We start from the raw sequence: 23,515 nt of genomic DNA on the forward strand, positions 1-23,515 counted from the left end.
GTATACTAAAACCACCGGACTCAGGGACAGTTTCATCCCACAGGCCATAAGACTGTTAAACACCTGAAACAACATCCACAATATTCATCTGGCTGCTACTTAGAAATGATCTATTTATATATCATATTTCAATGACTTGAATACTCTTATTGCTCTATTTCACTTTTTTTTAAACAATTTTCTTTTTGTATTACTGTTACTTGCACTAATCATTCTGTTTATCTGTATTATGTTGCACTGTTGGAGAAGCCTTTTGACACAAGATGTTCATCGACATAACTACACTGTATGTTCGTTTGACAAATAAAGAACCTTGAACAAGTGAGCACAACATTGCAAGAATGAAAAGGTAGCAGCATTTTAAAAGGTGAACAAGTAAAGCAATGAAGTGGCTGCAGAAGGACATAGTCAATATTTCCTAGTGTTTGATTATATATTGCACCGTTTCATGTTCTAGTTAAAGATGCCTGGAGCCAAATGTGAACATAAGAGGCTTCTCAATACTCAAATTTCCCCTCCTCTCTCCTCGGTTCCCCTCCTCGGGTCCTCCGCTCGCATCTCCTGTGGGCGGGTCTAAGTCTCGAGGAGGGGAAATTTGAGTATTGAGAAGCCTCTATAGCGTATGTAACGGATTACACGTAACAACATTACCTAATCAGGATACAACAATAGAGATTAGGATAACAGTTGGAATAAAGAGTGTTATATTACAGGGATAATTCACTTTCTTTGATTGTTCTTTATTCTAAATACATTTCTTTTTTAATTGAATTAAACAAAACACAGTCTATGCTTGTGATAAGTGTATTAAGCTCAAACAGCATTTGAAAACTATTACTACATTTTTAATATGAAATATCTTGACATTGATACACTCAAGTAAACAACATCTTATTTTATTTAGTTTTTAATTGCATTGCATTAGAAGTTTTCCAAAAGTAACGAGAAGTGATCAGGTTACTTTGAAATGTTGACACTCAGATTATGTTGATTACAGTTTTTGACATGTAACTAGTTGTTGGTGGGAGGTGTGTGGCGCAGTGGGTTGTGTGTTGGTGCCAGGGGGGCACAGGTTCAAACCCCACTGCAGTCAGCATGTCGTTGTGTCCCTGAGACACTTCACCCCACAGTATTGAGTAGGTCACTTTGGATAAAAGCATCTAACAAGTGACATGTAATGTTAGTAATAGATTACATTTGTAAAGTATCCCAACCAATGCAACAAAGCCTCTTTGTATAGTCTCTCAAATCTGCTGCAGTTTTCAGCCCACTGTAACATATCTGTTAATTTAAACAATGCAGTGTCTTTATGCGCATTAAACCCGCGCCCTTTGACACCACAGCTTAAATCCATGGCACATTTGGAGCCCAGGCGCCATGTGCTGTTCCCTACAGACACTCAACATTAAACACACAACATCCCATTAAAACCACCAATGACAGCTCATCGCAGCGAGGCTGGGAGGGGGAGGGGAGGGGAGGGGAGGGGAGGAGGAGAGGAGGGGGGGGGGGGATTTTGCTGGGTAGGACATGTGAGTGAAAGGGGGATGGCTGCACAGGGTATGGACCGGGGGGTTTCCTTTAAAATGTAATCTGTTACAATAACTAGTTACATGTCAAACAATGTAATACAAAAAAAAGTTAATAATATGAAACAATTATAACAGATATAAATAAATAAAATAAAATAAAATAAAATAAATTAAATTAATTTAAAATAAATAAATAAATAAAATAAATAAAATAAATAAAATAAATAAAATAAATAAAATAAATAAAATAAATAATAGTTCACAAATACTGTTTATGCTTAATCCAAAGCATAGACTGTATTGTTGTTAAATACATCAAGTGTCCACCTACTGCTTGAAAAATAAATTGTATTTAAACTAAAGAAGAATTAAAGTAGCCTAAATGAAAACCATAAAGAAAATTTAACTCAGTACAACATATCGATCTTTATTTCAAAATGTATTGCAATACTCTAATCCAATAGGTAATCTGATTACTTTTAAATGTAATTATAATCAATACAGTTACCTTGTTTTTATATCCGGATACATGTAATCCATTACTCCCCAATCCGGCCTCTCCACCACATTAAAACACTGGGAACATCCCATTAAAAGCACCAATGACAGCTCATCGCAGGGATGCTGGGAGGCGTGAAGGAGGGGGCTGCTTTTTAGTGGGTGGGACATATATATGAGCGCTATAGAAAAGGGGGATGCTGCAGCCCCTTCATATCTCACTCCACCCAGCAGCACTAGAATAAAAACCACCGGTGACGTGCGCGCAGGGAAGCACCCAGCAGTATGTGCGCGCCCACGGGAGGGGCCGACAGAAAATGGCGAGTCTGTGCAAAAGGCAGCAATGCACGGTAGAGAGGCGCGGCTTTCGGCAGGAACTTGACTCTTGGAGGCACAAACTCATTCACTGTGTAGGTAAGCTCGCTTGGCATTGTGTGTGTGAGTTTGTGTGGTAACTGTGGGTTTATAGGTTGGTGTTTTTCACGCGGCTGTATAATGTCCAACTGGAAAAAAACCTATATGCTGTACATGGAGCTGTCATTTTTTGTTACGCGCGGCTGTTGCCTCCCACCGGACGGATCCCAAAAAAGATTGAAGTTTTTCGGGATGGACTCTTCCTGTTGACAGGTGTTCACGTGCACTCTCTGGCACCTGTGGGGCAGCTCAGTTGTGTTTTATCCACATTATGGGCTTGCTTTTGAGCCACGGGAGTATTTTTATACATTATTCCATAGCTGTTTATTTATTGTAAGCAAGGCATGTCACGTGGTTCAGATGGAAGCTGCGCCTCAGCCAATCAGATCCTTCGCTATAGGCAGGCTCGTGCCCGAGTGCGCGCCGCTGGGTTGAGTTTTTGGTGGTGGTGGTGGTGGCGCGCGCTCTCAATCTCCAAACATGACTCCCCCCTCCTCCCCCCTTCCACTTCCCTGGAAATCGGCTTTTGGGAGCGCGGCATTGCTGCATTGGGGGAAATAATTTTGTATTTTAGGGGGGAGGTATATAGGCGGGGGGTCGACATGCGTCTTTATTTTTCCTCTAAACCGGGGTTTACTTGTTGACAAGCCGCTGCTGTTTGCTGGGAACTATGTTTATGATGTTTGCGCGGCGCACTTAGAATAAAAACACATTTATGAATTATTATGTTTGTAATGTTTCTGACAGTAGGCACTGCAGGGACAATTACAAAGCAGCGGCCATGACGTGTGTCTTTGTCTTGTTGAAACATTATTGACCTCTCCCTGATTTCCTCATTAGTTCGTTTTATTTTGGATTTCCTCACCCATACCCCCCCCCCCCCCCCCCCCCCCCCCCCCGTCCCCCCCCCCCGTCCCCCCCCCGTCTCCACCTACCCCTCAGTTTCTGGTGTATTTCATTAGCTCAGTTTAATCCGGTTACATCGACCCATCCCGATATTATGGCCAGATTATGATCCACTCTTCCTCTCTGATCTCTTAACCTCTCCGGGTTTCCTCGGCTCTTAATCTGCCTTTTATCTGCGCTATGGATCGTCGGGGTGTTGCAGCTCCACTTGTTTTTGGATGCACTTCTGAGTCCAGATGTTGCGCGTTGAACTGTCACCTACTTACCCATCCCACCGCTGCATAATAAATAATAACCCACATGGCCCTGAATCCGAGTAGGCTAGTGGGGCTTTTTAGTAACCAAAAACCCTCCGTAATAAGGGATATAGTGTCAAATCAAAAGGTTGGGTAATCTCTGACCTCCAGCACAAAGCCGCCAGGAATCACAATCAGTTGTGTAAACAAAAGGCACCAAAAGGCTTTCCTGCTCCTGCATCAGTTTCATCATTTCATGTGGGATTTTACATTGTGATTTTAACCCAACAGGAGTTTTTCACTCAGCAAAAGTGAGCTTTAATCTAAAACTTCACATATCAATAATAATAATAACACTGCCTCCTTTCTGCCTACATTTATATTCCAATTAGTAATTATTTCAATGCTTTCTGGGTCATTTTGTGTGAGCTTGAAGGCAGCAGAATCATGTTTCCTGCCCTTTTTAACACATGTTGGAGAGCTGGAGTGAAAAAAAAAGCATCTATTTAATTCAGTTGTCCAAGTACTCTCCGCTACCTTTTAAGAGAAATGATACGATACCCATGACATGCTGTAATCTCACTGTTGTGCACCTTGAATCTATATCACATTGATTCCACAGGGGATAACAATGCCACAAAGCACAATAATGAATGCACAGTTGGATGTTGCAGCTTGCTGTGTGTGTGTGTGTGTGTGTGTGTGTGTGTGTGTCTTCATTTGTGGTTGTTGACGTTCATTGGTTTGCTATGCATGACGAGTTTTAGGGCCGAGCGCAGCAGCGGTCAGATTGAAGTCTGACATGTTTATTTGTTTGAGGACTAATCGGCTCTGAAACTGTGAGAAACTGAAACATCTCGAGATACGTTCCATGTCCTCTGACCTGCAGAAGGATGTGCTCTGAGTGCATGTGAAAAGGTGGAAACCCCCAGTGTGTGAAAGGCATGTGTTTTTGATTCGTTTTTAATAATTCTGTTTCTGTATAAGACCATGAAAAGCAGCACACTGAGAAGCGTTCAAACTCTGCCCAAAAGTGTGCTTCCAAAAGTGCTTAGAGTGCATGTGAAATGTGGAAAAACCAGTGTGTAAAAGCACGTGTTTTTGGGCTATCGTTATGAGTTTTGAATATGTCTGTTTCTGTATAGAAGACCATGTAACAGCGCACATTGAGAAGCGTTCAAAATCTTGCGTGTGGTCCATTAGAAATGTGGAAATATCCAAGAGTGCTGCATGTACTGTATTCATTTTGAGCTGTCTTTAGGAGTGTTGAGTATTTCTATAACGGAAAATCATATAAATACATAATAAAGGAAATTACAGAGGGACTTTTTTGCATTGTTGACACAAAACTTAAAGACTAATCAATTAATCAAGACCGTTTTTTTCCCTTCATTTAAAAAGGGCACAAGGGGAAAACTTGAATCTCTTGATTTAACGGTTGATATCCAAGAAGTATTCAATCTTAAAATCAAATAAAAGCAGCACTTCGTTACCATCTTAATGCATTACGGGGAACATATTTGCTTGAAAAATGACATTTAAAGGTTCGAACTTAAAACTCTTGATTACAAAGTTAACTTGGAAGCCTTCAAACTCGCATATATTTCGCATTTTTGCTTAGAAATTACAGACCAATTTTCAGTTGAGGAAACCTGTTTTCTTTGTCGATTGGAAAAGGGCACGAGGTTGATATTTGAGAATCCTTCAGACTACAAAAATTCAGAAAAACGCTTTTTAATCTCTCACAAAAAATGAGTGTGGTCCTTGAAAATGAAATCACCGAATGCCCCCCTTCTCTTCTACCAGGCGTGTTATTAATAATGCTCTTTTGTTGCAGACATGTGGTTTAAGAAGGTCAGGTAACAAAGGTGGACGTCTTCTGGTTTATTACAGAGGAGTGTACGAATGCAGACGTCCACCTGCCCTGTTCTGCTAATAAAGTCAGCCGTATGCCATAGAAAGGTTAACATTATTAGTTGGTAGCAATTATAGCCCAACGGCTGATTCCTCTGGCACATATTCTGGCGGAGAGGCTGCGGCTAATTTGATTGCTGAAAGGTTGTGGCAGTGAGACAGACTTGAGTGTGAGGGAGAGGGAGATGTGTGAGTGTCCAACACGTCAGAGACTCAGCTTCTACGGATACAGAGAACCAGAGAACTAGTTGAGCTGAAAGAGAGTGGAAGTACAGGGTGGGTTTTATTGGTTAAAGCTTCAACATACTGGTCATCAGGTGACGTATTCATACATATTGGTAATAGATTTGGGGTCCATAATGAGCCATCTTCCATCACAACGAGTTGGTTTATGCAGGGATTAAACACCCTGTATGCATTTGAGTTTGTCCTGGTGCTTTCTGGTCACTAACATGCAAGCTGGCATCAAAAGAAGGTTAATTAACCGGTTGTGTTTGTATCTTCTTCTTATTCAGTTGCTCCTCCAACTGTGAATGTTAGGAAGACAGTTTTGTCTATTTTGTTCCTGTCGAGTTTGAATGGACTTTGTTTTACGACAATCAGTGATGTCAAAATAGTGTTTCTGTCAATAGAGTCTGGTGACGAAAGATTTTGGGTTCCCTTGTGACCATTTTTCCTAGAGAAATATCTATCTATCTATCTATCTATATATCCATCTATCCATCTATCTATCCATCTATCTATCTATCTATATACCTATCTATCTATCTATCCATCTATCTATCTATCCATCTATCCATCTATTCCCTGGATGACTCACTTTACTCAGAGTCAAATCCTCGTCTTATCGTCTCAATCCGTCGTCCCGGCGCTCCTCCCTCTCTAAGCGTTGGGCTTTTATTTCAGTAATGGACAGATGGACGCCCTGAGAGATCTGCCCGCCGCTTTCTCATCTCGCTAATTCTTCTTGTGCTCAGGCTTTTGGAGAAGGAAAACAAAACATGGCACATTTATAGAGGGGGGGGGCTGGTGGGGAAAGGTGGCAGCCGTCCACCCTTTTCACTGTAAATCTCTGCGTACCCTCTTCATTACACATGCATCCCCCCCCCTGTAATGTGTGTGAAAGTGTGTGTGTGTGTGTGTGTGTGTGTGTGTGTGTGTGTGTGGAGATATCTCGGGGGCCGATCCATGCCAACCAGGAGTCCCGTGGGAGGAGGGCTGCTCTCTTTGGGTGAGGGGAGGGGGTTGACTGCAATCTGTGGAGAAGCAAAATACACCACTGGCACTGAGTGTCGACAGAAGGTGTGTGTGTGTGTGTGTGTGTGTGTGTGTGTGTGTGTTGTGTGTGTGTGTTGTGTGTGTGTGTGTGTGTGTGTGTGTGTGTGTGTGTGTGTTGTGTGTGTGTGTGTGTGTGTGTGTGTGTGTGCATGTGTGTGTGTGTGTGTGGGTGTGTGTGTGTGTGTGTTTGTGTCGTGTGTGTGTGTGTGTGTGTGTTGGTGTGTTTGTGTTTGTGTTTGGTGTGTTTGTTGTGTGTTGTGGTTGTGTGTTGTGTGTGTGTTGTCTTTTGCAGCCCTCACGTTCCAAACACGCCTTCATCTAAACTGCCAAACCATCGCTCTCCCGGTTACACAACCTTTTTCTTTCCATCACCCCCCGAGTGGAAATGTCTTTGTTTCTGTGGAGTTCAACCGCTTCATGTTGTTTCTGCCGGCTGTTAAAAAAAAGTGAAGTGTCTTCAGAAATAACCCTTTTTAATGAACCGGTTTAGAGTCACAGCTTTAAGAAAGTCTCAGGAGAGGAGGAACACATGACTTCCTAAATAAGATCCTTGTTGTTGTTGTTATATATTTTTATCTTTAATATGAAGCTACTTCCCTTGTTGTACTTTTGTTGTTTTTGCGGGGTTGTGCAGTTGTCCTCCCCCAGGGAGCCTTCCTCTGATGGGGGTGGGGAGGCTTTTAATTATTGTTGTTGGAGCATCTTCAAGAGAAATGTATGGGAGACATTAGACGCCAAAAAGGTTCCTTGCCAAAAACTGGTGTCTAACGTTTCTGTCGTTTGTTTTAAACCTGCGCCCTCTCACCAACATGCAGATTCCCCCGTAAAATGTTAAGTGACGTCAGAAAACATTATTCCCGTTTGTCAAAAGCTGTATAATGACTCCAGAAATATGAAAATGGTGTCGAATAGAGCGTCAGACGACAGAGACAGCTTTGTTTACGGATATCTTATATACAAGGTCAGCGCCACAGTATCACCCTCGTATTCCTTCTACAAAAACCCCTGAGATTGCATTTTATAGAAAAAGGAATTGATCAGGAAAATAGTTTGCACATTATCAACATCAATATGAAAACGCAGTTCTTCTTGATTATGAAACTCTCTGTTAGTGTATGTCTGAGTAATTATAGTCCGTTCACGTGACCCTTGTTTGTGCGCTGACCTTCCTTTGTTATTCATCCGGATACTGCGAGCCACAATAATATATAATAACCAAATAACTTCCCTTACAGTAAATCAGAGGCCAGCGAGTGCTGACAGGCTAATACTCAGCTGTTAAATAAATAAAAACATGGTGCTGTAGCTGCTCGGTGTATCAGATTACTGCTTAATATTTTAGTAGCAGGATTCACCAGCTGATCAACCCAGCCTGTTTCTGTCCACCTAAAACCCATCTTTTAATGTTGCAAGAACCAGATTTTCAGTCTTAAAAAATAAATATTTTATTTTATTTGTTGCCCTTATTTAACATTAACATGCACTAAAACCATTATACAACACACTACAGGAAAGGGAACACCCCAAAAAATCCAAAAAGGGGCCTCTTTAATGACAATATCTAGGAGTACATGCACTTTGTAACATTGAACCACTGATCCTTTATGAGTCATAGTAAGTCTGGAGATCTGAACTCTACCTGAAGTTTTTACAACACTTAGCTTCCTGCCTCTCTCTCCTTCTGTCTCACAGCGACCAAAGTCCTCCATTCCTTAAACTTTGCACACGGCGTCCCCGACACACACCAAAATTGAAGTAGGCCTCCATTGTTTGTATGTGTGTGTGTGTGTGTGAGTTCCTTTTGTTATGTGAGCTACCTGACCTCCTTGCTACAGTTGTTTTAACACTGACGCCATGTGGGTTCATGCACAGTATATCGTTTTTATTTGGACTACACACACACACACACACACACACACATAGTGCCGCTGAGAGGTGTGCAGGAATGGTTACTTGGACCCGCCTTTAGTGAATTCCTACTTATTCTTCCATAATGGCTGCTTTTGTGTGGAAGGTCATATTTTAGCAATTATTTTTTTGGATAATTTGTGTGTGTGTGTGTGTGTGTGTGTGTGTGTGGTGTGTGTGTGTGTGTGTGTGTGTGGTGTGTGGTGTGTGTGTGTGTGTGTGTTGGTGTGTGTGTGTGTGTTGTGTGTGTGTGTGTGTGTGTGTGGAGGTGTGTGTGTGTGTGTGTTGTGTGTGTGTGTGTGTGTTGTGTGTGTGGTGTGTGACTGGTGCTGGTGTGTGTTGTGTGTGTGTGTGTGTGTGGCGTGTGTGGTGTGTGGTGTGTGTGGTGCTGTGTGTGTGGTGTGTGTGTGTTAGTGTGTGGTGCCTGTGTGATGTGTGTGGTGTGTGTGTGGTGTGTGTGTGTGTGTGTGTGTGTGGTGATGTGTGTGTGTCGAGTCTGTCACGGGTGGCGCTTACACCTCAAGGGGGCTCTGCCTTTATATATTTTACTGCCTATATGTCTGAAACTCTCTAAGGGAAATTAAATAAAGTGTGTGTCCTCAGACCGTCATTAGCCATGGAATTACTCCTAAGTAGCACCTCGGTATATTTCGTGAACAAGAAGAAGCAGGCTAATGATGATATAATGGAGACGGAGCAGTCGGTTAAGCAGCGCTAAGACTGTCACGGGTCAGAGTTAACGGGACCAGACCGTCTACCGAGGAAATAATCTGCAACTTTGTCATGTAAATAAACGTCATGTCAGGTCGCCTTCCCTCTTCCCCTGGTACGAGATATCGAAGCTCTTCCATTTCAGCAGGAAGTCGTGCACTGATCTGTATCCATTAGTTCATTAGCTGGAAGGTCTTTGGTTGCTCTTTGGATGCTTGGACCAAAATCAAGTGGTTTTTCGAGCAAAAATGCTAAATGTTATCTTTTGCTTCTATATGTTTCATATAATCGAACACTGAATATCTGGCTCAAAGAATATATGCAAAGCTTTTCCACTGCAGCAGGAAGTCATGCAGTGATTAGCAGTTTTTTTGGTTAATGTTTTGATTATAAATTCATCGGAAGGCAAAAAGGCCAATTACCATCTCCAGCGGCTTTCTGTGTCTCTGCTCGTCTCAGTTGTTGTTATGATTGTTTACTGGGTATCTCACTTGAGAAACAAGGTGTGCGAGATGTCCCCTTTTTTGTCTGGGGTGTTATTCACACCTAATAGTCCGCTTCTCAGCTGCGCACCAGAAGACAGTTTGTTCAATTGTTTTATTTGTCAGAAGGTTCGGTTTGCGTTCACACGGCAAAACTCAAACGGACTATAAACTTTAAACACAAGTCATGTGCTCGGAAATGCTGTTCAACCATTGGTCAGACATTCAGGGGGTAAAAACCGCAAATGCCGGCTATTTCTACCGGAGCCTCCGCCATGGAGCATCGGCACTTTCGGCAGGTTATTCTCATGCCGCTGTTAATCTGGAGATCATATGATTATATAATCAGACAACGTCCGTTAAAACACATATAATGAGACGTTCGGCAGTAAGGAGGGCGTTTCACCGACGACAGGTGTTCTTACTTTTATGTAGCTGAAGGAGAATTTTGACTTTACTGTTCAACACTTCATTCTGCTTCACTCTTTAACTAAACAACCGCGGATGTCTTGAAAGACTCTTTCGCTAAAAGTTTTTGAAGATATCCGCGTTCTTGTGACACGTAAATACTACGCTTCCTATGTTTTGGTACGGACTGCGTTCAGACCAGCGATGAACCGCTCCAGAGTTTGCAAGCAAGCGCTCCGAGACCACCTATTTTAGTGGACCAGGGTCCGGTTGTTTAGTTCACTTAAGAGGTCTCGGATTGTGTTCACACCGACCCAAATGAAGCGCACCAAGCGGCTAAACGCACCAGGGTTCAATTCAACCGGACTATACAAGGCAGGTGTGAACGCACCCTTAGACTTACGGATGAACTGATGCAACCAGAAGCTGAGGATCATTGAGGAAGTCATCTGTACTTTGTTATGTGAATAAACGTCTGTCAGGTTTTTCTCCGGTATAAAGCAAGGTTATAAAAAGCTGTTCTCCTGCAGCAGGAAGTCATGCACTGATCTGCAGTGATTGGTTGATTGACAGAAAGCTTTTTAGTAACTTTTCTTTACATTAAATTCATCATTAGCCAGTGATTTTCAAGTAAAATGCTAATTATTACCTTTAGCTCCAGATGTATCTCTGCTTCTCCCCTCCTGACTGATAACACAAGATATTGGCTTTTGTTTTCTGGGCTATTTGTCTCACTTTTCTCATCTGACGTTTTATTGACCAAATAATACATATTTGTACGGTTTTCTGCACCGTTCTCTGAAACACCTTGTGATCATGTCTTTAAATATGGCACTAACGTCCACTTTGACTCAAAGATTAACTGATTCAAGTGTAAAGGTCAAGGGTCACTGAGAGGATCACAGCCGCAGCCACAACTCAAGAACTTGCTAATTATAACAATTTCGCTAAAAATATATCTTAAAAGGAGGAAATAATGAAACTGCAATTTGACGGGTCCGTGGCATTTCTTCTGCAAAAGAATTTATTTCTCAAAAGTTTCAATTCAAAAACAAGGAGAGAATAGATACATTAATAAACATTAAATACACAGATTAAATGTTTAATATGAAATATCTAATAATGCGTCGTTAACAGAATGAATCAAATCAAGCAACATCTTCAAAATATTGACAGAGAAACTGTGTGTGTTGTGTACCTGTGTGTGTGTGTGTGTATGTGTGTGTGTGTGTGTGTGTGTGTGTTGTGTGTGTGTGTGTGTGTGTGTGTGTGTGTGTGTGTGTGTGTGTGTGTGTGTGTGTGTGTGGTGTGTGTGTGTGTGTGTGTGTGTGTGTGTGTGTGTGTGTGTGGTGTGTGTGTGTGTGTGTGTGTGTGTGTGTGTGTGTGTGTGTGTGTGTGTGTGTGTGTGTGTGTGTGTGTGTGTGTGTGTGTGTGTGTGTGTGTGTGTGTGTGTGTGTGTGTGTGTGTGTGTGTGTGTGTGTGTGTGTGTGTGTGTGTGTGTGTGTGTGTGTGTGTGTGTGTGTGTGTGTGTGTGTGTGTGTGTGTGTGTGTGTGTGTGTGTCCTGGGCATGGCAGTGTGCCAAACCACTGCTGCTGCCCACATAGGTGCACCCTGGGAAATGTAGTTCCTGATAGAGTGAGACAAACGAGGGGGGGGGGAAGGGAAGAGTGTTTAGGAAGGTTTGTTGCTCTCATCAAACAGGGAGGACCCATGAGGTTTGAACAGGAAATGATTTGCAATTGAAAGAGACTCGTTATGATCCGGCCTTGAAATAAGAGACGCCTTACAGGGTATAGAGTCTTTACACACACACGCACACGCACACGCACACGCACACACACATCAACTGTGCTCTTTAAAATCAACAATTAAAGCCCCGTCTGTAATTCAGTACATGTTTGTGATTTGAAAGCATTCGTGTGAAGATGAATCAAAACTAAAAGCTTTACAGAAGTTAATTAACCAGATATGATAATTTAGATTTACAGGTAAAGTCTTTATTAAATCTGCTCTTAAAAATACCCTTTTTATAATGATGCATTCATTTAGACAACAGAGCATCTATAAAAGAGAGTTGCCAAATTACAATAACATTCGGGAATATTTGATCAAACAATAAGAAAACATAATTATGCTTTTTATTACTTTGTACATTTTTGATGAAAACATGTTTGTATATGAAGAAAAGTTATAAACAGATTGGGAATTGATGAGCAGCACAAGTATTATGGAAGTATCACGGATAACACCGCTTTCCTGTCGGTCCAATCATTGATTTCAATATACTGCTGCTGGTTTACAAAGAATTGAACGGTTTAGGCCCGAAATGCATTTCTGACCCGCTGCTAAATGATGAGCCTTCAGGTCTGCTGCCCGTCCCGAGTCAGAACTACACAAGTTCAGTTATTATGCTCCAAATATCTGGAACAAACTCCCAGAAACCCGCAGGTCCTTTTCAATCCAGGCTGAAGACTTTTATATTTTAAAGTCTGACTTAAGATACTTAATTTTCAGTTTATCCTGACATTTGAGAATCCCAACTCTAAGAACGATTCAATCAATGTTTATTTATATAGCCCAATATCACAAATGTTACATTTGTCTCAGTGGACTTCACAGTGTGTACAGAATATCAGTATGACAATACGACACCCTCTGTCCTTAGACCCTCTGTCCTTAGACCCTCACATCGTACAAGGAAACACTTCCAGAGAAAACCCACAGTTTAAAGGGAACATGGGAGAAACCTCAGGGAGAGCAACAGAGGAGGGATCCCTCTCCCAGGACGGACAGACGTGCAGTAGATGCCGTGTGTAAATCGAAGAGATAATACATTTACAACATAGGTAGTCCAAATGTTTGGAAATGCATGTGTCTGTAATAAGAAGATGAATCCACGAGGATGTCAACAATCCTGTGGAAGCCATCAGGGAAGTAGTTTGATGAGAGTCAGGCAGGACCACAGAGACAGGTTCAGCCACGACTCGAAGTCCAGGACTCAGATCAGGACTCAGGATAGAGGGTCCGGGACTCAGGACTAAGGATCCAGGACTCAGGACTAAGGATCCAGGACTCAGGACTAAGGGATCCAGGACTCAGGCTAGAGGACTCAGGACCGCAGCAACAGGATCAGCCACGACTCAGGATCCCGGCGTACATAGACACCAAAAAAGAAATTTGGGGAAGCTGGGTTATTGGGAACAGGAGAGTACACAGGTACAGACAGACAGAAGGAAGAAGTCGGACAGCGATTGCCTTTCTATGTTCTTAACTGACTTGAACTCAACACACAGTGCTTTGTTTCATCCCTGCTGGCAGCAGCACTACGCAGGCTCTCTCAGGTGTAGGTGTTCCATCTCTAAAATGTCTCCACACGCAGTGAGTAATACACGACATCCTGTTTTCTGCGAGACTCGAGACGTTTCTTCAGCCCACCTTAACTCCCACCTCTCCTTTCTGCAGCCTGTCATTCTCCGGGTTATTTTCTCCTGCAGACTGCCTGCTGCTCATGTGTAGGTGTGCACGGTCACATACATGCACTCGTTGTAGACTTTTTTGTTTGTCTCACAGCATTGTTTGCAGCCGAAGCGGGTTTGCTGAAGAAAAGCCTGAATCTTCTCCGACAAAGTATTTCGTGCTGTGAAGACGAGTCTTCACCTTGAGGTAATGGAGAGACTCTCACAAAGGCCTCACATGCAGTGTTCCATCTGTGCATGAGATTAGAAAAGCAACCTTTGTTCAGAGCGGGGGATTTCAATATTCTCTGTCGGCTCTGAGCAAAGTCAAGCTGACTAATATACACATTTACAATGAAATAAAAAACAGCAAATCCTTCCGTGGAAGAGGGATTTCTGAGTGGATGAATTGACTGATTCAGATCGGGCTCAGATTTGATAAAAGGCTCCAGCTGCAAGTATTCGTTTTTTATTATAGATTATTGTGCAGATGTTTTTCTCAATTGACCGTTTGCTTTAGAAAAAACGTCATCAAATAATGTTCATTACATTTTGTCCCTTACTTACTGTGTTCACAGCTGCCAGTTAGAGTCGACACATTACCTGACATCTTCATACCGTCTAAATATGACTTTTAATACATTTTCTGTAAATGTAAGATTCATCAAGTATTTCATATTTGCAGTATATATTATATTTGCTTTGTTTTCATTCTGTACTGCAGCTACTACTGCGCAAACATGTCCCTCAGGATAAATCAAATATTCTTTTCTCGACGATAATTTGGGAATTACACTTTTTTGTGAAAATATGTTTTCAAAAATACATCAATAAATGAATAAAGAGGTTCAAGGTTCTTTATTTGTCATACGGACATAGCAACAGAGTAGTTATGTCGATGAAAACTTAGGTCACAGGCCTAACAAACAATCCGGCTAAACTCATGGTAGCCAAACGTTTACAGATCTACGAATATGTTATTTTGTAACTCTACCACGCCCTCTGATTAATGTACAGTTGTTAGTCATTAGTGTTGAAGAAAACAAACCTGGCAACCCGTTGCAGATAATTTATGATAACATCGTGCAGCGGGACGGGCAAATTATTTAATGCACCTTGACACTAGCAAGCCTCTGCATCTGGCTTTTACCCGGCATACTGCACACACACACACACACACACACACACACACACACACACACACACACACACACACACACACACACACACACACACACACACACACACACACACACACACACACACAGGCACACACACACACACACACATGCAGATGGTGGTACTGTAAGTGGAGGTGACGGGCCAGCTGTGCAGCGTGAGGATCTCTGCAGGTCACCGTGTCTCCCTTAGTTAGGTGTTCACACACACACCCCCCCCCACACACAAACACACACACGCACACACACACACAGCAATGAAGCTGAAGGTCAAGCATCCAGCGTCACCGCCGTCGCTCCCGTCAGGAGATGTCACTTGTATTTTTATCTCCTCCTCTCTTCCTCATCCCTCCTGTCTTCTTCTCTTCTTTAGTTCACTTTCTCTTCGTCTGTGTCGCTTCTCCTCTGGCACGCAGTCTGTCGTAATGATCCAAATTAACTTAAATTGGTTACGTTTCAGTAAAGAATAGCTTACCAAGTTGCTGCAAAGGAGAAAATGGAGCCAAATCCTTAATACATTCAGTCTTAGGCGCCAACTTTGGTTATTTTCAATGTGTTTAGTTAATTCCCTAAACAGAGTATCTTCAGAATAAACACATAAATAAATGAAATTAATAATAATAATGCATTTTATTTACGAAGCCACTTTACAGACACTTTACAGTCATCATGTTTGCATCCTTATTCTCATTCTCATTGAAAAATACATTAAAACGATTACGTTGAGATTTCTGTATGAGGAGATGTACCAGAAAGATCTTTGAATCCGTTAAATATCTTCATTCAAGATATCATTGACACATGTTACCTCGTGTGATTTGAATGTTTCCGTGGTCTCTATCACGGTTCAGATTAAATGTTTCCTAACTGCAACTCTCATATGTCATTCTGCCACTTGTTTTTTTGGATGCATGAATAATAAATTCAGAAGGACGCTGTTCGTTGAAATATCTCTTCAATTCTTTTCATTTCATTTCTACAGTATAATGCTCAGCAACCTCGTTTCCTGGTAGATCTTAAAACACCCTGCTGTGTGTGTGTGTGTGTATGTATGTTTCCACACACACACACACACACATACATACAACACACACACACACACACACACACACACACACACACACACACACACACACACACACTCAGATTGTGTGAGACATCTCCATCTCAGACTTAATTGAGGCGTAGGCAGGTGGGCTTTTTTTTCTTTCTCCACATGTTCTCTCTGTTGGCGTTTTATTCAATCACTCGTGTGATACTTGTCGTCTACTTATTAATATAAAGGTAACGTACAGATGCAAACGAACACGTATGCAGAGCCGTGGCATGTTTTAAGCAGCTTCTAAAACCCTGTTTGAGCATGTGATTTAGTTATTTAGCTGAAAAAAGCTGCATGATTTAGACAAAACAATCTAATTTGTCTTCTATGTGTGTTGTTCAATATTCAAAGTGGGAATAAATTGTGATTCACGTGGAGCAAATGTTCTCAAAGTAATTGCTTATTCAGCGCTTGGAAAAAACCAAACTAAAAGGGTCCAGCTGATGTTTGAGGTTCAGAGCGTGAGAAAGATGTGTTTCCTGTTGTGACTAATTTAGGGTCATTTGCACGCTTTGCTCCAAAAGATGCATGAAACATATTTATTTCTGCTAAATTAATTAATGCGACGAGCAATTTGGAAAATGTCTGCTGGCAGAGCCGCAGTTTGGAGATTTACACAATGAGAGCACTGTGAGGAGCGCAGAGCCGAGAGTAATGAATGTAAGGGTCAAAACAGAAGGACAAATTCCTTTGAAACATCATCTCTGTGTCTGTGTGTGTGTGTGTGTGTGTGTGTGTGTGTGTGTTAGCATTACTATACTTGTGGGGACCTACATCTGTTTACACAGTCACGTGTGGGGACTCGCCTCCCTTATGGGGACATAATGGAGGTCCCCATGAGAGGAATCATTCATTTTAGGGTGAAGACTTGTTTAGGGTTAGGCATGTGTTGGTTATGGTTAAGGTTAGGATAAGTCTCCAGGAAATGCATGTAAGTCAATGTAATGTCCCCTGAAGTGATGTATACATGGTGTGTGTGTGTAAAGACTCTGTACCCCCTGGGCATGGCAGCGTGCCTAACCACTGCTGCTACCCACATAGGTGCCCCCTGGGAAATGTAGTTCCTGATAGAGTGAGACAAACGAAGGTGAGTGGGATGTGAAGCTCTCAGATTAAATCCTCAGTACAGATAATAAGAAACTTTGCTAGAATATTTGGTTGATTTTTGACCTGAGGAAAGAAGTTGACTACAACTCCCAGGAAGCATTGCGGTGAGAGACATCCAACAATCCAACTCAGCTTAAAATGATCTTGCAGTGCAGCTTTGATTTAATATTAGACGTTCAACGATGTACAACTTGTTGGATAAATCAGAAAATTGAGAATATGAGGGTTGCAAATAACAGCAACTGATGCAACGGCACATTTTTAAGGAATATTTTAACTGTTTAGTACAACACGTCATATAAATACCCATCACTATTTTCATGAAGAAATAACTTCAAATTGCTGTTTTTTTTCATAGATCCAAAAATAGTTTATTCTGATTTAAAGAAAAACAGGCATAAATTCTTAATTCTGAAACAATCTGATATTAAAGAATGATTGTAATGTCTTTGATTCATGACTTAACATTATACATTATTTATCTAATCACATGTTCTGACAATTGGCTAATCAATTGATCAACTATTGGTTCAACTTTGGAAATAATCTGCATGAACGCATTGTCTTCTATAAAAGAGTGACAGATGGGGCCAATATTATTATACATTTTAACATTTACAGACATAACACAGTTGAGTTTTGGATGCATTATTGGCCATTTTGCAAGAGACGCTTGTGACATGTTGTTGTTTACATGTAAAACTTAAATCCACATATACTGTACAAAGCCTAAAGTATCCATGTGTTGAACATATCTGAGGTTTGCTACTGATGTTCATGGATTGAGTCAGTCGCTGTTAATCCCTAAGTGTTGGTTGGGAAACCCATTCCTGTATGGCATGGTTTTGTGTAGGAGCATTGTGATGTTGAAACAGGAAATGGACACTTACGGCCTGTCCACACTACAGCTTCGACAGCTTCAAAAACGGTTTCCAACGCGTCACCCCATTCACTTTGAATGGGTCACGTTGCCTCGCTTTTCGCCCAACGGAATTGTGGGTAGCATAGCGGTCCGTCTCCGGCGTCAGAAGTTGAACAATGTTCAACTTCTGACGCCGGAGACGCCGGAGTAGCCAGCGCCAGCCAATCATATCCCGTTTCTGAACATCTGACAGCAACCGCGTCTAAACTGGGAGAGATATCCCGCCGTTCATTTCTATATTTCAAAAAAAGATGGAGGAGAAACTAATTATCGCCGTAGCAAATCACCCGGTTTTGTATGAGCAGACCCTCTTCACCTACCGGGATACAAACCGGAGGAACCAGGCATGGAGGGAGGTGGCAGAGACAGTGGGTGAAACTGGTAGGTTTTCGCCTGTTTGGGGAGTTTATATATATATATATATATATATATATATATATTGCTCGCATAAAATCCCCGGGGTTTTTTGCTTCGTATGTCGGGGGCGGGAGATTCATGTGATTGGTTGTTGGTCGTGTTGCTCGAATAAAATCCTCAAGCTTCAGACACGCCCAGCTCCAAGCTTTTTTTGAAGCTGTGGTGTGGACGGCCCGTAACCGTTGCCATAAAGTTTGATTGTCTTGAGCTGGTTCATATTTTGGGTTCGGTTGTTTTGGACACTTTGCTTTAGGGCTGTGCAATTAATCGTATTTTAATCGCGATTACGATTATGGCTTGCGACGATTATGAAAACAGCATAATTGACAAATACGATTATTTTGCTGGGTGCGCTTTCGCCCCTCCCTAAAAGCCCACTCGGCCACGTGGGAGTGACATGTGTTGTGAGTGTTCAGCGCGAGCGAAGATGTCAGAACAAGAGCAGCAACTCGTTAAAAAGAAGGGTACAGCTATTTGCAAGTACTTTGCCATTACATTCCACATCGCTAAAGATATGTGCCCAGTTAGCACTGTTAGCAACCAGGGCTTTAAGCAACTTGTCAACACGTTGGACAAGCGTTACGCGATGCCGTCTCGGTATTATTTTAGCAGGTCTGCGCTGCCTGCACTATATGACAAATGCCGTGGGGAAGTTGAGAGAGATGTGGCTTCAGCTGACTACTTTGCTACCACAACAGACCTATGGTCTAGCCCAGGGGTGACCAACCAGTCGATCGCGAGATGTGTCTAAAAATAGAACAACAATATTCTGTTTTATCGTTAATGTCCTGTAACATAATCTTCCTGTGCCAGAATAATGCACATGAACGCATCAAAGCTTTGTGATTGGCCGGCGTCACCCCATGTGTCGGGGCGTGGCTGAGGGTCTTCAGTACAGGTGGCAATATCGTCGCCTGCCTGCGCTCATCTCTGAAACCAGACCATGTAAACAGCCTGGTGTTTCTTGCAAAAAATCTTTAAGAGATGACATGAGCAGCCCTACCAGCATTTGCCATGGTGGCCTAAACATTTTTATTTGGTCTTAAATTGTAGTTCAACATTTATTTCCTGTTACTTCTGGACCATGACGGTTGGCCAGCCTTCAACGTTTAACTGAGTGGAATATGTTGAATATGTTTTACCAAAATGTTGGCTATATGTTAAGGAGTTTTCAGTAGGTTGTGACAGTGCACTGCATCATATTTGATTTAATTTATTTTTGGTCTAATTTATTTGTATTTATCATATTAATAATGTATGTTTTGGAAGTGCGCTCCAACATATTTGTTGATCTTGTTTATTGGTAAAATATTATTTGTTTTAAAGTTCAATAAATGGTCAATGAATAATCGTCAAAATAATCGCGATATCAATTATTGACCCAAATAATCGTGATTATGATTTTTGCCATAATCGCACAGCCCTACTTTGCTTCCATAACCTCAACGTCATTTACTTCTAACATTGCACCTCGGACATTTATGCTAAACGCAGCATGACACACGTTCTCTGCGGCTCACTGGCACTGCAGGCTTCTTCTGCAATTCAGACATTTTATCTGCCGGCACTTACACAACAATAGAAGCACTGTGGCGCGCTCTGAGGAGCAAACACTGGCAACAATCAGAGATCAGATCCACAAGGACACACTCATGTGAGTCATATCAAATAAAAAACAATACTTGGAAGGAGAAAATAGGGCATTATTAGAAGGATCTATTTCCTAAGAACTGCGACAGGATTTGATTTGTTTTTTTGAAAATTATGTAACTTTTTTAGTTATCTTTTTTTTAGCATATTGTTTATTATATTTTATAAAACGGACAAGTCAAATCAAGCAATCTGATTGGTTCTTAGCCGTGATATAATGAGCGTATACCACGGGTAGAATTGTAAGTTACTTTTCACAACAAGTCAGTATCCCTCCGCGTCTGAGACAAACAGTATACCGTTGGGTATACTGCCTGGCGTCGGGCCGAACCACGCCCCTTAGCTGTGATATAATGAGCATATACCACGGCCGGTCGTGAGCTATTGCTTAAATAACTTTTTTTTAACGCATGTAAGATATGCAACACTAAGCTGTCTGTGGCTCTTTCCTGCTGTGACGCTGCGAATGTCCCCTCTGTGGGACTAATACAGGTATTCTGATTCTGATTCCATTTTTCTTTTTGTATTACTATTTACTTGCACTATATTTTTCTGTTTATCTGTGTTTTGTGTTGCACTGTTGGGATTTTCATCAGCATAACTACACTGTAGATATGTTCGTATGACTAAATAAAGAACCTTGAACCTTGAGGATCATAAACAATTTGTGCCAAAATATGTCCGTGTCAACTTCAACAGAAAGAGATGTGATTATAGCGCGGCCACATGTTCTCAGGACACTTAAAGCAGAACTATAATTACTTTTTAATATATATTTAGGGAAGGAATTCATAGTTTTTGGATGAAATGGTTAAATGCAATTGTAATCTGGCCAATGAAACCACAGCCCTACATATTCACGATGCCAGTGAGAAATAATGTTATGAAAACATCGCATTTCAGAAATGTAGTCGAGATGTTAGCCTGTTGTCCGTCTGTATGCTAAGCTAACCTCCACTGACCATAGCTTATCTGTTTCTGCTTCAACAGAATAAGCATTATCACATGTTGTTTGATGAAGTGGTTGAAGCATTTGTAATGAAGCTAATGACACGACAGCACGGTAAAATATTAGTATAAAAACAGTGGATTTGAGAACATTTAGGTGAGATGTTTGCCTGTTTTCTACGTGCTAAGCTAGGCTAACGATCTCTAGCTTCATATTTACAGAGTGGTGTCAAGCTCTTGTCAAAACAATACAAAATAAGCTTATTTCTGATAATATAACCTTGTGTTTACTCTGTCATTATGGGAAAACCACTGGAAACATTTTCATAAAAATTGGTGGAACAGTGGGCGTTAAGGGACGTTATGTTTTTACTTTAGTTGTTATTGCGAGATTTGTGTTCATGGAGCGTCGAGATAATCAGAGAAAATAGGGAAAATTCCCCTCAAACTCAAACAACAACTCGTAAACAATATCAACATGTTGTTTAAAAGCAAAAAAACGAAACAACTTTACAACAATATGGTCTTTGTTGCACTCATCTTGTTTCTACATTACCAATTCATCCCATGAAGTTCCACCATCAGAACATTGGACATCAGAGCAGCATGTGAATGCAGAACTGGCTTTGATGAGGTTTTTTAACTTTAAGTAATGATTCCTTAGTGTTGTTAGATAACCAGAAAAGTCTTTATAAAAGGATATGCTAACATTTCTTAGCATTTGTATTTTTAGAAGTGGGACTTTTTTTTTTTTTCTAAAGTTTTTGAGAGGTGTGTTTCAAGACAATTAAAGCTGTTCCTTAGACAAACGGTGGTGTGTGTGTTTCTTTATCTGCGTGACATTGTTTTGCAGTGATTCAGTTTGGGCTGTGGTTAATTAGTCGTGAACATTTTGTGAACTAAGGTGTGTCACGGCATATCTGCGGCTCTTTGGACCGTCCACCTTTGGACCGGAGACAAATTGGGCAGGAAGCTGTTTAGGGAGCAGTTCAAAGATACACACACGGCTATAAACACACTGTGTGTGTGTGTGTTAGGAGGAGCCAACTAGATGAACATTCCTCCATATTAGTGATAATATATCATCAAATATTAATGTGTAGGCTCCTCTGCTGCTGTGTCAATATTGAACCCAGGAGCTGATCTACCTTCCTCCCCTCTCTATTTCTATCTACTTATATCTCTCTCACACACACACACACACACACACACACACACACACACACACACACACACACACACACACACACAGGCACAGGCAAACTAAGGTGCGCATCAGACCTTTGATTTGCAAAAAGGGAAATATTTATGGCCAGTTGTTAAAGCTCTCCTGTGCGCTGTGGCCGTATGGAAGTTTATTAAAGTCAAAAGTTTAGAGAGGGTACAAAGTTTCCTAGTGGCCAAACAGTGTTCCTAAAACATCCGTTTCTGTCCTTGACGTCATTTGGCACAAAAATACCTTTTCCAATCGACTTATATAGATTTCTTTAGGTAAACCAAAAACCCAATACAATCATTTCAATATCCCTGATTTAAAGAGGACATATCAGGCCTATTTTCAGGTGTATATCAGTATGTAGTGTCTCTACTTAAAGAGTCCTCTCCTGCTGATGTTCAGGTGTATATCAGTATGTAGTGTCTCTACTTTAAAGAGGTCCTCTCCTGCTGATGTTCAGGTGTATATCAGTATGTAGTGTCTCTACTTTAAAGAGTCCTCTCCTGCTGATGTTCAGGTGTATATCAGTATGTAGTGTCTCTACTTTAAAGAGTCCTCTCCTGCTGATGTTCAGGTGTATATCAGTATGTAGTGTCTCTACTTTAAAGAGTCCTCTCCTGCTGATGTTCAGGTGTATATCAGTAGTGTCTCTACTTTAAAGAGTCCTCTCCTGCTGATGTTCAGGTGTATATCAGTAGTGTCTCTACTTTAAAGAGTCCTCTCCTGCTGATGTTCAGGTGTATATCAGTATGTAGTGTCTCTACTTTAAAGAGTCCTCTCCTGCTGATGTCCAGGTGTATATCAGTATTTAGTGTCTCTACTTTAAAGAGTCCTCTCCTGCTGATGTTCAGGTGTATATCAGTATGTAGTGTCTCTACTTTAAAGAGTCCTCTCCTGCTGATGTTCAGGTGTATGTCAGTATGTAGTGTCTCTACTTTAAAGAGTCCTCTCCTGCTGATGTTCAGGTGTATATCAGTATGTAGTGTCTCTACTTTAAAGAGTCCTCTCCTGCTGATGTTCAGGTATATATCAGTATGTAGTGTCTCTACTTTAAAGAGTCCTCTCCTGCTGATGTTCAGGGTGTATATCAGTATGTTGTGTCTCTACTTTAAAGAGTCCTCTCCTGCTGATGTTCAGGTGTATATCAGTATGTAGTGTCTCTACTTTAAAGAGTCCTCTCCTGCTGATGTTCAGGTATATATCAGTATGTAGTGTCTCTACTTTAAAGAGTCCTC

At 41.3% G+C, this 23,515-nt stretch overlaps 1 protein-coding gene across 1 annotated transcript in view; it reads left to right on the forward strand.

The window, feature by feature from the left end:
* The first annotated feature begins 2,132 nt into the window (after positions 1–2,132).
* lcor (ligand dependent nuclear receptor corepressor) overlaps positions 2,133–23,515 on the forward strand; it is a 98,798-nt gene continuing 77,415 nt past the window's right edge. The window contains 1 exon segment of the mRNA XM_034197083.1: positions 2,133–2,444. Coding sequence (XP_034052974.1) covers positions 2,348–2,444 — 97 coding nt within the window. The 5' untranslated portion in view covers positions 2,133–2,347.

Source organism: Gymnodraco acuticeps, unplaced genomic scaffold (genome assembly GCF_902827175.1).
Source record: "Gymnodraco acuticeps unplaced genomic scaffold, fGymAcu1.1, whole genome shotgun sequence".
In the NCBI taxonomy this organism is placed as follows: Eukaryota; Metazoa; Chordata; class Actinopteri; order Perciformes; family Bathydraconidae; genus Gymnodraco; species Gymnodraco acuticeps.